Consider the following 14,661-nt stretch of genomic DNA (forward strand, 5'->3'; position numbering starts at 1 on the left):
TGAACCTCATACACATGGTGGCACAAAGACACCTTTGGGAGTGACTAGAGCAGCTAAAGGGATGTTTCTGCATCCAAGAGCCTTCAGCTAGGAGGACTGTAATGATTTTATTAGTGGGAGTCACTGATTTCATCCAGCACAGACCTGGGGCCAGCTTGCAATGGCACAGAACGTATTTATGTTCTGTCTGCGAATGCACACGGGTGCTTTACAGGCTTCCTTGAACAGTCAGCGCCAGAAAGTGGGATGGGGAGATTTACTGTGCTGCTTCCAAAGCTGGATGCCAGCCAAGCCCATGCTGCAAAACATTTTTGCCAGTCAGTTTATCTCAAGAGGATACAGATGTACCAAAACCCACAGGCCAGCAAAACCTACCACGCAGGTGAAATTTATAGATCCTGCTGGTTTTTTCATCTTTCTAGCACATATTGATGCTAGAACTGGGAAGACAGAGCCCAGGGCTTGAAAGAGCAGAGTAGCAGCCCTAGTGCAGCAGCTTGGACAGCAGGAATCTCCGCAGTGAACATTCCGTGTGGGTACCAACAGGATTTCCAGCAAAGCAGCAACCTTGGTCTGACAGCTTGCGCTGGAGTTATGCCCTGATGGTTCCTCCCTGGTGTAAATTTCTTACCATGGTTTCAGCCTGGGATTTCTGGTCTGTCTTAGTTTAGAAAAACTATTATTTTCATCTGTTGCATGCAATTTTGCCTTTTGCCAGATGGAGGAAGGGAGCAAGGAAATCGAAAGGGAGAATAAAGTAAAACCAAGGTCAAACCAGCGACGCTGGAATTCCTTAAAAATTAAATAAGATACAAGCCTAGAAACTCTTTCATTGCCACTGTAACTAGATGTCATGGTGTGATTTCATGCGCTGGACTCGATGATCCTTATGGGTCCCTTCAGACCTGAGATATTCTATGATTCTATGTAGGAGTCATTTAAAATCGAGGGAAGATAAAAATATTTATCTGTTGCGCATAAGGTGCTGGGCTGGAACGAACTTCCACCGTACGTGGTGTTCTCCCAATGCCCAGGATGCCAGTGTTGTCTGGTGGTGCATGAACAGCAGCTTTCATCATAAAAGAAGGTTTGGGGTCTTTTTGATTATTCAAGTGCTCCTTAAACAAAGTTCTCTGTAAAGTTCAAAATTTTGGAGGGAAATAAAAAACTCTCCGCGTACACGATTTATAAAACCATATCCCTTCACTAAATTCCTAGTGCTCATGCCTGACTCAAAAGATTCCAGAGCCTCCGACAGCTGGAGGTCGGGCAGCCACATGCCAGCAACATCTCATCTGCTTGGTTTGCTCTTACACAACAATTTTGGCCACGTCAGAAGACACAGCCTTCAGAGAGACATGTCCATGGACTCAACGCTACAGTGCTTCCCACGTTCTTATATATTTCAGGCCAGTCATATATTTTGGAGGTGGAGGCTGAGGAGGAGAGGTATTTTTTTTATATTTTTAATAGCTGGAGTGGACACCACTGTATTTCTGCCAAGGACTCTTCTATGTGTAAGAGTTAGATTTATACCACCAGTTCTGCCTGGAGGAAATAGATATCTGATTAAAGTCCCCAGGTTATACACATATTTCCTACACAGGCTCCTCTGCGCTTTCCTCGTCTGTAAAGGGAAAACACGTATGAAGAGAGTACGTCTGCCTTTCACCAAAGACAGAGAGCCTGAGCGTTAATTCATATCTTGTAGATCATTGGGTCTGCATAGAAATCTACACGTTATTGTCTCCACAGAGCCAGCCCCTGGCTCCCCACGCATCCCTGGGAGGGAGATGTGTGAGGCTTCTCCTTCCAAACGTTCCCCCAGAACAAGCGCTCTAGAGAAGCAAACACGCACAAGAAGCAGCCTGAGTAGGATTCAACTCACTGCTTCATGTCCTGCACTTGACACTCCATGTTCTCCTGCTGACTCCTCAGTATCTGTACCTCATATAGCAACCTGCTGAGGTCCTCCTGGCGCATCTTGGTCTCCTCACTTTTCACTACTGACACCTGAGGAAGAAAAAAAATCAAAGGTAGATTTTTACCAGCACAAGAAGGACCACAGATGGATGGAGCTGTTGCTGTGGCTCAGGTGCAGGGCTTCCACCAGCCCAGCTCTGATGGGCTGAAATACCAGGACAGGCAACATGCACAAGAGTCTGAGCTGTCCTTAGGGTATTCTTGCAAAGGCCAGAAGGATAAAACAAAGCAAAAAGCAGGACACATCCCTTCATGCAGAGGGTCTGTTGCCAGCAGAACATTCTCCACCAGAGTGGAGACTTGGTTTGAATCAGCTTGGAGGGGAAAAAAAGGAGGCGGGGGGGGGAAGGCATTTTGAGGACCAGGGAGGAATTGAAGTAGGTTGTTTGATTAAATCTTTCTACGTTAACTACAGAGAGACCCAATCCCAGCCTCATGTTTTACGGGGATGAGCCTGAGGTAATGCTTCAAATTGACATATTACACGTGGATTTCCAGAAGGCTTTTGCTAAAGTCCCTTTTCTGAAGTTGCTACGCTAACTCCATAAGAGAACAGCCCTTTTGGGGCATCACTAAGAGGGTAAAGACAGCAAAGAGAGGGCAGGAGGGGGTTCTGTCTCCTGCAAGAGCAGGAGATGACTGTTGGGGACCCCGCGGGAGTTATGCTGTGCTCATCCAGAAGAGTGGGTACAGGTTCAAAAGCAGAGTGGTGCGAAGCAAGCCTGGCCACGCAGCGCTGCACCAAGGCCACGCGGTGCTGAGCGGCGCAGCAACAAAACATGGGCAAAACTCTTGATGGAAGCCAAGCCCCGCACACCGAGGACCCCCGCCCCAAGTGTCTGGGTGTATGGAGAGGACAGGAACCAGACCACAGGGAGATCTTGGAGTCACACCGAGGAGCCTGTAGTGCAGGGGTCTGCGAGCAAGCAAGCAGCTTGGGATCACCAAGAAAGGAATACAGCTGCGGTAGAAACCCTCATGATGCCCATGGAGTTGCTGTCCTGGTCAATCTGCCCCCCCCAAAAAAGAGATGTGGGAGGGTTAGAAAAGCCCAGGGCAGAGGGCCAGGGTGGCAGGCAGGGACAGGCCTGGGGGGACACGAGGTGTCTCCTGCACGAGGCACCCGAGGGATGGGCAGCAAGCCTTCACTGCTTCTCGCCTAGCACAAGGGCCAGGGAAACAAATTAAATAAAGACACAACAGCCTTCAGGCAACATCCCACACAGACCACCAGGGAAGTCGTGGGGACATATTCTGGCAGGGATGTTTTGAAAAAGCATCACGCAGTCTCTCCACACCAGTGGTGTGGAACCTTCCGGAACAGGGGTCTGCCCACTCCCGCCTCCCTGGCTGGCAGGTGCCCCCCATCCAGCACCCGCTCACCTTCCTCTTGATGTGCTCCAGGAGGTGCTCATGGCCCTGCAGGAAACAGAGGTGCTGGAACTCGGTGTCATCTCGCTCAGGCTTGACAAGACCCCCCTGCTCGATGTTCACCACCTTCCTGAAGCCATCTGCAGGGAGAGGGCGGGGGTGAAGACCCCAGACCCAAGTCTTCCTCCCGCCTCCCACACTTCAGAACACATTTCTGTTCACTCCCCACCTCGTCTTTTGGAGCTGTTCTGGTGCTCAAGGCAGAGCTGTGCCCCCTCCTTGCTGCTGGGCATGCTTCTGGGACAGATCTCGGGGAAATCCAGCATGGGGGAGAGCCCTGTGCACCCCTGGCAGCCTCGCAGGCAAGCCCCCAGGCTCCCAGCTCTGCCAGGAGCTGAGCTGCCCGCTCCCACCGAACCTCTGCTTTGACTTGCAAGCCAAAGGAACTCAGGGGGAGGCTTTTCCAAGGCACAGACCAGCGTCAGGTGCCACTTTGGGGAAAAAAAGGTCACGTTCACATTTGGGAATCTACTTGGAGTATTTCTCTGAAGTCCTGAAAGGTTTCTAAACTGAATCTAAAGACAGGCTACAATTTACAATAGCGCTACTGTGAAGTTAAATCGTAAAGGTAAAACTTAACTGAGGAACTTTGAACAAACTCAGAAAAGAATCATCTTTAATACAGTGGTGGTCTAGATGTGGCTGAAAACTACACCTAAACCTCCTTAAAGGGTGAAAATGTCTGGTCAGCAAGGCAGGGCTTGCAGGGAGAAGTACTGCCCATTCTCCAGCCGCCCATACAGTGAGACTGGTAAGCTCCAGGGATGCTGCCCGTGCAAGCAGCAGCTTCCGAGGGAGTCATGGTATCAGGCTGCTGGGAAAAGCCCCATGTAGAATAAAATGGAAAAGAAATAATAATATGTCGTCAAATCAATGCAGGAGAAGCTGAAAACCTGTTAGCTGAAATTTCTTAGCTCATCTTACAATGTAATCCAACCGAAATTCATGCTGGAACCTAAGGTCAATGCAAATCGCTCCCCTGGGATCGCAGAGGCGAGTCCCCTTTGGCAAAATCAGTAACGCCACAAGACCGCACAGCTGTGCGAGATCTCGGCTCTTCTACCCGCAGCTCCCCTGCATGCCTGCTGTCCCCGCCGCGCTCGCCGCCGCTGCCCCGGCTGCCGGACACGTGGCTCAGGCTCCACAGGCAGCACTTACACATGTTCAGCTGCCGGACGAAACTGGCCATGTTGTTGTGTTTGAAGTACTTGGGCAGCACCTCTTTGGCAAAGCGCCCTTGGTCGAAGACATGGAAGCTCGTGCCATTCTGCAAAGGAGAGAAGGACAGCAGCGAAGTCAGGGGAGCATCCCCGACCAGGAGAGGGGCCCAGGAGGAGGCGATTCCCTGAGTCCTGCCACACGGGAAGTCGTGCTGCCTGAATCGCCACCTTGAAGCTGAGAAGAGCGATAACAGCCTTCAATGACAGATGTCATGAATCCATTCCATTCTGGCCCAGTCACTCCTCTATGACTACAGTTCTGATCTTCTGCTAAGCTTTGCCACTGCTTAGTTGAGAGCCTCGGGTGTGAGAAAGAAACTACAGACACCTGCATCCCAATAGCCTGTGATCACCTCCCCTTGCATGGACCTCACAGGAAGACTGGTGTCTGAAACAGTTCCTGGAAAGTGGGAATTGCCATCATAACCGCCCGATCTGCTTGTGTAAGTCTAACTCCAACCCATCTGCTCCAGAGTGCAGCAGTCCTGGACGGAGCGCTGCCTGGAGTCGTGTCACAAGAAACACAGCAAGGCAAGGAAGCAAATCATCTCTGAAGACATTGCACTGACCCAGAAGCTCTACGTGCCTTCTCTCGATTATTTTTGTAAGTACACAGCCACAAGGGCAACCCGCAAAACGCTGACAGTCATGCTCCACAGCCCGTGCTAGCAACATGCACGCTGACCAGCTAACGCATCCATTTCTGGGGTTGCATTGCCAGGATCCACCACTGCAGAGCAACGCGAAGTGCCCAGCTTGCTGGCACAGGGCCACCGCAGGCCACGTGCTCTCCCTTGCCCTGTGCCGGGCAGCGCTGAAGCTGCCCTGAAACATTTTGCAAACAGCAAACCCTTTCAAGGGACAGAAGAACTGGCGATTAATTTGCATCTGTAACCCCCACTTAGGAACAACTTTTTCTAAGTCTCAAGCCTCAACAACCTCGGTGTCTCCAGGACATGGGGACAGACGGGAACCACCTTAAATCCTCTCTCTGCTCCAGCTGGGCGGGCAGCACGGGGAATTTGGAAGGATGGAGAACTGTGATTTCAGACCTGGAGTTTGAGGCACAGGTGGCATTTTTGTACGCCTGCAGAGAATGGCATCCAGGGGCTCGCACTGGCTTTGCCTGTGGAGACAGAGATGCAAAGAGCTACCTGGGGACCCCCCCCAGCTGCACAGCCACAGCTCCCCACAGCTTTATGGAGGGCCAGGCAAGATGTGGAGACCTATGCCAGTGCAAAGACAACAGCAGATATTAGGGATTCACCAAGCTCAGCTGCAGCTGAGTTTCAAGGGACAGCTAGCTAAAGACACCGGGGTCTGCATGGCACTGGCAGGGAGGGCTCCGAGACCCGGGAGCACAGCTAGGGGCATCCTCCTGCTGTGTTCAGCGCTACTACCGCAGTCAAGTGGGGGAGTCAGCCTGGGGGGTGTTTCACAGCGGACTGGGCTTTCATAGGGGAGGACGGCGTTTTGCAAGGGCTCAGTCTCTGCGTGCAGCGAGAGCGTACCAGCCGTGGGGGGTCCCACCACGCACCCCTCACAGGCTCTGTAGCTGCATGGGTGCACTCAGGGCTGCTGCAAGTTCCTAAAACAGGGAGAGTAATCAGGAACATGAGAAAGCTCAGTGACTAACGAGGGGCCGGTGTGTGCCTGCCCATGGCCAGAAAGCCACCAGCCGGCAAACCCTGCCACTCTACTCCTTGCCACTACATTTCCGTCACCAAATGGTGCCAGTTCCCTCCTCGTTTGTCAGCTTTAACAATTAACCCTGCGTGCCCATGAACACATGACTTTGGAGCTTTGGAGGGGACAAGGAGTGTTCTTGCTCCTCATTCCCTCCTGCGAACACCGGCTGTGTTTGCCTCGACAGTGCCCTTTGACTGCCACTGGGGCCTTTCCTATTGCTCCTTACGCCGTGCAGCAGGAGAACGGGCTGACCAAGCCCTTCGGAGATTCACTAATAACCTGGAGTTATCCTCACAGACTGTGCTTGCAGAGGTGACATAGGGACCAGGGCTTCCCAACAGCAAAACGGCTGCCCTGGGGCAAAGCTGGGTTGCCCTGCTCGTCCAGGGCTCCCTCTGTGTCCCAGGCTGGTACGCTCGCTGGATGTGAAATGAGAAGCACAAGGGGTTTGTGTACCTGAACGTCTCCTTACGGCCTCTCTTGCGAGGTCATTCCTTTGGATTCGGCGCTGCAATGTTCCCAGATGCTGGCACAGCCAAAAGGGTCCCTACAGACACAGGGGATGTTGGAGCTGCTGCGTGTTCGCCGCTGAAGGGTGTGTGTGCCAGTTGGTGGCTTGCCTGTCTTACCTCACAAGCTGGGAGAAGCTTTGGAAGTCTCCCCTGCCCATGGCAAAGTTGACTCTGCAGCACGTCAGTCTTGGCAGGTGCCTTGACTCTTTTTGGCAGACCCCGTGGTGACAGACCCTGTGCCCTGCTCAGGCAAGCTACCCCAGGGATTTGCTAGTTCTTCCTACCTGCATCTTCCATTTTAAAAATCCGTTTAATCACTTCTTGTCCAATCTACTGTGGACACAGACAGACTTTTCCTTCCCACCTTACAACAGCCTTCAGTGTATTTATAAACCATTACCACGTTTCATAGGCCCTTATAGGTCCTATTTTCTAAGAGTTCTGATTACATCCAGAAATCTTAGGCTTGCACACAATTTCTCAGCTCCTGATGGATAGAAGAGGATGAACATGGGAAACATGGGAACACGCAACATGAGAAACTTAGACATCCAAAAGCCTTACCAAAACTTCCCAAGAACATAGCTGTAGCCTGAGTTAGGGTGCAGGGAAGCAGAGCACAGTGGTGGTAGGCAGTCGAAAATAACCATGGGGTGAGTGTAAGAGAGAGCGGACTGCTTATGCATTTTATAAAACCCTTCCTAGATTGAAAGCCTGGATTTAAAGCACACCCCACCAGAACCTGGTGGTTCTCAGAGGTATGGCCATGCAATACCAACATCAGAAAGCAACCATCACCTTGGATAAGAATGCAGCTCAAATCCTACCTCCAGTTTTGAATGAAAACTCTGCTGGACACAAATGCAGGGCAGAAAGGCTGCTTTAGACTTTTCCCCCCCCCCCCCCTTTAAATCTGCTTTTGCTATAGAATCTTGATTTTGGAGAACAAGTTTATGCATACAACTTATCTGATAACTCCCTGCAAAAGACAAATCACACTATTTGTAGCAAAACTTGGGTCAGAAGCACAATGTAGTATCAAAATGCTGTAGGAGGGGGACAAATAAATCATTTGAATTCTCTGATTGCCTCAGTGACAAATAAGAAGCCAAAGCAAAGCAATCTATCCCTATGGAGCTGCACAGACAACAGATACACACACCACCATGATCATCACACAGAATCGTTGAAAAATCGAGTAAAGCTCTTCCAAAATGTGATTCTGGGTGCCAGCTCGAGATCTCTTTAAATTATAGGTTTTAGCCTGAGGTCTGCATGCCATTTATCAGCTGCCTTCTCCCAATATGTGAAATAATATAAACAGCAGTGGAATTTTTTAAGAGCTTTGCACCTTTTCTAGGAGATTTCAGGGAACTGCCGATTCAAGCAAGGTGAAAATCCTCTCTCTTGAAGAGTCTGGATTTTTAGAAGATTCGACATTAGACACCCTTTAAGATGCTTCAAGTGAACTGTGGAAATATTGCTATTAAAGCACTCCCAGTCCAGTCATCCCTTTGAAACAGAAAAGCCACAGTATTGAAGATAAATAATATTAAGTACATCCAAAAGGCCCCCAACAAACTCTGAGCCCTTTCACCCTCCTGGTTAGCTGGCCAGCATTTCCAAACCAAAGGTGCTGTGCACCGTGGTACTGAGGCCTCGCACCCGGGTTTTTCCCGGTGTCGCCGGCACTGACACGCAGTAGCCATCGTACTTACAGTGCTCCAGCAGATGAGGTGGTTCGTTTCAGGATCTTCCACCAGCGTCCAGAGTTTGGTTAGGAAGGCTGGCACATTGCTGGAGTAGCCATCCATCACCAGAGAGCTGGGCGAATCCTGCATCGTTTTTCAGTGTCCTGGCTACACTAACCCCATCACTCTCGGCGTGCCTGCCTCCCTGCACGCGCCTGCCTCCGGCAGAGAATGAACCACGGAATTTTATCCCAGGCCAGTGGAAAGTAGGCTCCCAGGGAGTCACATCAGCAGTGCTGCTCACACTCTTAAAAACTCAGCACAATGCGATGGCATCACCAGCCCCGGAGAACAATACACAGAATGAAAATGCACTGCAGCCGATCTCACAGAGCTGTGAATAAATACGCAGCGTCATGCAAAGGGACCACGTGCTGCACACCTTATGCTGGGAGGTTAGCAAGTCACCGGAGCGAACCCTGCTGAGAGTCTGTGGGATGCCCAGGCACGGCAATGCCAGGTTTGTGAAGGCACCTGAATGGTTATTTTGGAATTTTCTTGCCCTAAACTTTGGCCAGCACAGATATACAAAGGCTGGCCAGACCTCAGGGCTGCACATCTTTGGCAAGGTTTTGAAAAGTCAAAACTGTAAGCTGATTTGGCTACGGATCTTATGTTATTTGTCAAGAGAAATGATTTGGCTCTCGGGTGAGAAGAGAGGATGATAAAAACAGCTACACAGGGAATCTAGATGACTATATGCTTCATTTTCATTATTATTATTATTATTATTATTATTATTATTATTATTATTATTGCTTTGTGCCAGGATCATTTCAACTCAGAAACTCCTCTTCCTATAACATTCACCAGAATCTTTGGCACAGCAGAGCAGCACACCCATATCCTAATTCAGATGCATGGTAACGCATGTGAATGCAGGTATCGGGTGCAAAAACTGTCACCACTCTTGATTCTCCTACGAAACACTAAGAATATAATAAAAGCAAAGGTCTTTGCAAAGGGCATTGAAATTTTAACCTGGAAATCCACATTCCTGAGCAAAAGAAAAGCAAGACGGACAAGGGGATTTGCAGGCCATGTGCCTTTTATTACTATCTTCTGAATATTTTTCCTTAAGTATTTTTCTTCCTGCTTGTATTTTCTAACATAACTCAGCTCCTGTTATAACCCTCCAAGCTGGGAGTTACATGACAAGTGGGTAATGGGTGAGCTCACCATCACTGAAGTGCCGGAAGAGGAATTATCAAGGTTAGGGTGGATTTTCTACCAGATGACCGCAGTTCATTGCTGTAGCTCACGGAATCTGCACAGCTGAGTACCCCGCCGGGCAGAAAACAGTTGCTTTGAAGCTGCCACTTCCTTAACAGTCTAAGTGGTTGCTGGGCACTTGACAAAATGTGCTCAACTTTGAGATTCTTTTAAAACATAAAATCAAAATTAAATTTTGCTGAAGTCCTCATGAAAAACCCACAAAGGGTAAACTTGGCATTCCTGCTGAATAAAGAAGCAGAGAAGAAAAAAGACATGCCCTGTATACCCCCATAAAAATACCCCCAAACAAAAACCAACAAAAAAACCACACCAAAAAAAAACCGTGCACGACAAAAAAAAAAAAAAAAAAGGCAGGGGGCAATTCTATTTCTCTGTATAACCCTTTCTCTATCACATTTGAGTGTAAATGCTTGGTCTGCAGAACAGGTGCGCATCGCCCGTAACAGCCAGGGCGAAACAGCACGTTCTCCGTGAGTGCGGAGGGCATTGTGCAGCATTTGCCTTCTGCTCTAAATCTGCTGTCCCCGTCCCCCTGCAGACCCCCAGGGATTTCCCCAGGAGGTCAGAAGAACCTGGTCACTGAACCGTTACTGGTTTCCAGGGGTGCCGTTCCTTGGTGACCTTCAGCGTGTATCGTTTCAGACCGGGGCAGTGCGTGAGGAACGCATCTACCACCTCCTGGCTGACCACGCAGTAGCAGTGGATCTCCAACAGATTTCTGCACTGCCTAGCCAGATCGACTAGTGAGGCATTTAAGCCCTCCGAGGATGTGGTTTGCAGCGTCAGCTTCTTTAAAGTACTGCTGTAGCTCTGGGTGACGAACCTAATCTGATCGACCATGTAATTATAGGTATTCAGTTGCAGCGTGCTCACAGGTATGTTCAGCTTCAGGATCCGTGGTATTTTGCAGGCAGGGACCGTATGATCGAACTCCAGGTCTACACAGAGCTGAGGATGCTTCTGACTTACGGCAGCCCAGAGCTCTTCTGAGATGACCGGTATATACTTGTCCAGGCGCTCACAGAAAATGTCTAAATGGGTGAAAGCTGCTCTTCCAGGCTCGAGCAGCTCCTGGAACACATCGTCAGACAAACTGGCATAGTAAACACCCAAGGCCGAGAGAGTGGGACACGCTCTGAGAACTTTCCTGATGGTGTCTGGTGCCACGTTGCATACCAGGGTGCGGTTGTTGATGAACAAACTGTGCAAGTTTGGGTTGGCGGTAGCTAAGAGTCCGACCAGCTTATCGTCGAGAGTGAAGGGCATTTTTCGAAAATCAATATGCTGAAGATCTATCTGGTTTTTCGTGTCGCATATATTCTGTATGCTCTGTAGGATGTCCTGGCCAGAGTAGAAATAGGGGTTCTCTCCATGGCACACAATGCACAGCTGCTGCAGTTTGTGGTTCTGTTTTGCCAGCACATCCAAGATGCGTGTCACATTCCTCCGGTTGACCTCCTTGGACTGGTCAAACACAATCTTCAGGTGTTTGATTTGGCTGAGGAACTGGAGCAGGCTCTGCAGCATGCCTTCCTCATCTTCTGAATCACAGCTGGAAGGGCAAAAAAACCTCTTAGTCACCATGAACATTGAGCTGAGCAGCCACAGAGCAGATACCCTCCTTTACTAGTGTTTCTACAAACATCAACAGATGCGCCAGACATTTCTTCTCACTTGATGGCTGCAGAGTCACTGTAAGGCCAAACACTGGTCAGGAGATGAGAAGAGTCATTCCCAGAAAGACCCATCAGAGAATTAAGTGTCATGACAAGGATAACTATTCAGGAACTTTGCCTCTTGCCATTTTCAAATGGCAGCTTAAAACCACAGACCTAAGGATGCAGTATTTCCCATAAAACCCAAATCCTAAGCAGCAACTGAAAAAAACCCAGCATACAACACAATTTTCTTTATTATATAAGCAGGTGCTAGTCACGTAAGAGATCATCATCACACATAGAAGCCACAATGTCAATAAGGTCGTAGCAGAGTGCTGGAAATGTTTGACAGGCACTGGAAACAACGATCTGGTTATTCCTGCAAAGGTGCTTGGACATCAGAGACCCATTCCTCTCACCTGATCTCTGTGAAATGCCACACAGAGCTAGAAGAAACAGCTGCAGCCCATTCTCTGCAAACCTGGAAGACTGTGTATCTGTCTCGAAGGGAAAGGTAATAGAAAATCTGGATGAGGATTTCTTCCGGGATGTAGTTCCACAACTGTGGAATGGGAGCAGGCATTTTGCCGATTTAAAAATGGCAGAAACTTCCAAAACCGCAATTAATTCTCAAAAGTCCCTGTACAGAAAAAAAAAGCAACAAACAAACAAAAGAGACAGACACACGCATTAGGATTTATTTCACAAATCAAACCAATGCAACTGGATCACAGAGGAGGTCAAAATTGTTTAAAACTTGGAATTTCACCAAATTGAACACAAAAATGGGGGAAATCTGTTGGTCGATTGTTTTGCACAGTTTTTTTCAATCAATCCTAAGAAGCTGGGTGATACTTTCCAAGAATTAAAGATATCAGATCAAAGCTTTAGTGGGGGACCAAAAAAAAAAAAAAAAAAAAAAGAAAGCCTCTTTTTTTCCTGCAGTGAAGTTTTGCTACTCTGAGTAATAAAAATGCAAGGGAATTTTCTAGTAGTGCTGCCCTGGTGTTCAAAAAGCTGATACAGATTTCTCCAAGTGTGGGGGGGAAAAAAAAACCCTCTTTGCAAGCAGAAGCTCTGCACAGAAAACAGCCCCATGTACCCATTATTTACCAACAGTGAAACAGAAGGGCCTTCAGCAGAAAGCAGTAGCTCAAGGACGGTGGTCCTTGCCTGGGATAAGACACGACAGTTGGAAAAAAATACTTTATTGCTGTGACTCCTGTCTCAGAATTTGCATTTATACATGTCAAAATGAAAAAGCAAATCTTGAACTATAACGCAAAAGAATAAGCGCCTTGGGAGGAAAGCTGAGTGTAGCATCAGAGCACCACCTAACATTCTCATTCATCTTTTTCCAAAATGCTAGATTTCTGCACAAATAAAACTATTGATGCAACATTTATTTTTTTCTAACCCTCTCATAAATCGGCGAGGGGTTGTTAAATGCAGACGTTGCCCTTCCCAGGCGAGCAGTGGGGCCAAGCCTCACCGCCTGGCCCCGCAGCTCGCGGCATGCCCCTCACCTTTGGAGCCCTGGGTCCTGGAGTCCCCGTGTTATCTCAGCATCGAGGGGCACTTTAAATGAAAACCTGCCCTTCTGAATATCCTCAAAGGAGGAAAAAGAGTTGAAAAACATGAAGCAAGTACGGAGTAGCGATGCAAAAAAGCATAAGGCAGAGAGGAACACGCTTTTCTAGAATACAGCACTTTGAAGCGTGACTCACTCGGAGTGCGGGGTGGCAGCAGCAGAGCAGCTACGCTATCTTATCTGCCATCGGATCCGTGACCACCCCCTTCCACCCAGCCCCGGCTGGCACAGCCAAGTGACACCGTCCTGCTTCCTTCCTGGGACCTCGCGTCTCTTGCCATTTTCTGACAAGAACAGCTCGGACTTGGCTTTTCTCCCTGTAGCTGCTTTTAACGCTGGCTGCGATACACGCCTGCCCGCAGGCTCTGCGGCTCCTCCGTGCCCTGCCTGCGATCCCACGTCTTCAGCTCTTTGGCTTCCTTCCTTGGAGCCTGCAAAAGGGACTGTGAACCCCTCAGGAAGCGGGGGTGCACTCCCAGCTGTGGCCATGGCTTAGAGAAGCTCAGAAATGTGACGCGAGGGCAGGGAGGCGGGCGGAAAGGCGACGTTATTAGCGTTATTAGCGTTACTGAGTCAGTGGGGTGCACGGCCTGCGCGCGGCGGGCTGCCGGGGTCCGCCTTGCCTGCCCACCCCGGCGAGGGCAGCCGGGTTTGGGCCAGCGCCGGGGGGCCACAGCGGGTCCCCGGCCCTCACCCAGGGTACGGCGGAGGCCTGTGGGGCCCGCAGGCCCCGAGGAGGCCGGGCAGGCGGCGGCGGCGGCCGGGAGCTGGAGCGGGAGCAGCGGTGCTGTGGTGGGGGGAGCCGGTGTGGGGGAGCCCCAAGCCATGGCACCCCTCCGGGCTGGGGGCGGCCTGGCGAGGGGCGCAGCGTACCTCTGCCAGCAGAGCCCGTCTTCCTCTGCTGTGCTGCCTGCCTGCAGCCCAGAGGGAGGAGCAGCGCAGGAGATACCGAAAATAACAGCCGAGAGAGGCGTGTTTTCCCTGCCATGGGGTAGGAGCCAGGATGCTGTGCTATCCTGTATGGGAACGAGCGGATGGCCAGTCCTCTCCTCTTCCCTCAGCACCCGCCCCTCCCCCAGCTACTCAACACCCCCTTCCCTGAAGGCCCCCAGCACCCCCCTTCCACACTGCAGCCTGAGGGAGCCTGTTGTACCCCAACCGCGCATCCCCCACACACTCGCCATCGCATCCCGATGCAGCCGCTCCCCTCACTGGCAGCTCCACTTCCCAAGCAGGAGGCTCCAAGTGCTTGCCTTGATGTCACCCAGCAGGATGCTCCCCAAAAACAGGTGCCCAGCAAGGCCCAGCAGGAGGACAGTGGGTGGCAGCTGCCTCGGCCCTTTTTACCCTCTCCACATACAGCGACCAGAGCAGCTTCAAGGAGAAAACATCTGGGGGACCCGGGTGGGTGACGGTCCCCACAGCAACTTACCCTGTGCTGCCTACCTGGCTCTGGGAGCCAGCGCTGCTTCAGCCCTGGGTTTTGTAGGTTGTGATGTCTGGGCTCACTGAACCCCCTTAACCTGAAATTCATGAACACACGAGTTGCTTCTTAAACTGGCAGCGAGTTAATGCCCGGTTTGCAGAAGC

General features: G+C 50.3%; 2 protein-coding genes across 3 annotated transcripts in view; both read right to left on the bottom strand.

The window, feature by feature from the left end:
* Positions 1 to 8,676, bottom strand: part of HSF4 (heat shock transcription factor 4) — a 24,974-nt gene extending 16,298 nt beyond the window's left edge. Inside the window, exons 1-4 of the mRNA XM_056361131.1 lie at positions 8,554 to 8,676; positions 4,573 to 4,681; positions 3,367 to 3,494; positions 1,889 to 2,013 (exon numbers count right to left, since the gene is read on the bottom strand). Coding sequence (XP_056217106.1) covers positions 1,889 to 2,013; positions 3,367 to 3,494; positions 4,573 to 4,681; positions 8,554 to 8,676 — 485 coding nt within the window. The remainder of the gene's footprint in view (positions 1 to 1,888; positions 2,014 to 3,366; positions 3,495 to 4,572; positions 4,682 to 8,553) is intronic.
* FBXL8 (F-box and leucine rich repeat protein 8) lies at positions 7,735 to 14,100 on the bottom strand. 2 transcript variants are annotated; one of them, XM_056361129.1, is made up of 3 exons: positions 13,945 to 14,100; positions 11,900 to 12,120; positions 7,735 to 11,374 (listed from the first exon to the last, which is right to left on the bottom strand). In XM_056361129.1, the coding sequence occupies exons 2-3, from the start codon at positions 12,061 to 12,063 to the stop codon at positions 10,399 to 10,401; spliced, it is 1,140 nt and encodes a 379-aa protein (XP_056217104.1). In that variant the 5' UTR covers positions 12,064 to 12,120; positions 13,945 to 14,100; the 3' UTR covers positions 7,735 to 10,398. The 2 variants fall into 2 exon arrangements, with proteins under 2 accessions (XP_056217104.1, XP_056217103.1); XM_056361128.1 differs by lacking the exon at positions 13,945 to 14,100 and adding an exon at positions 13,208 to 13,937.
* Positions 14,101 to 14,661: the final 561 nt, after the last annotated feature.

Source organism: Falco biarmicus, chromosome 15 (genome assembly GCF_023638135.1).
Source record: "Falco biarmicus isolate bFalBia1 chromosome 15, bFalBia1.pri, whole genome shotgun sequence".
Classification (NCBI taxonomy): domain Eukaryota; kingdom Metazoa; phylum Chordata; class Aves; order Falconiformes; family Falconidae; genus Falco; species Falco biarmicus.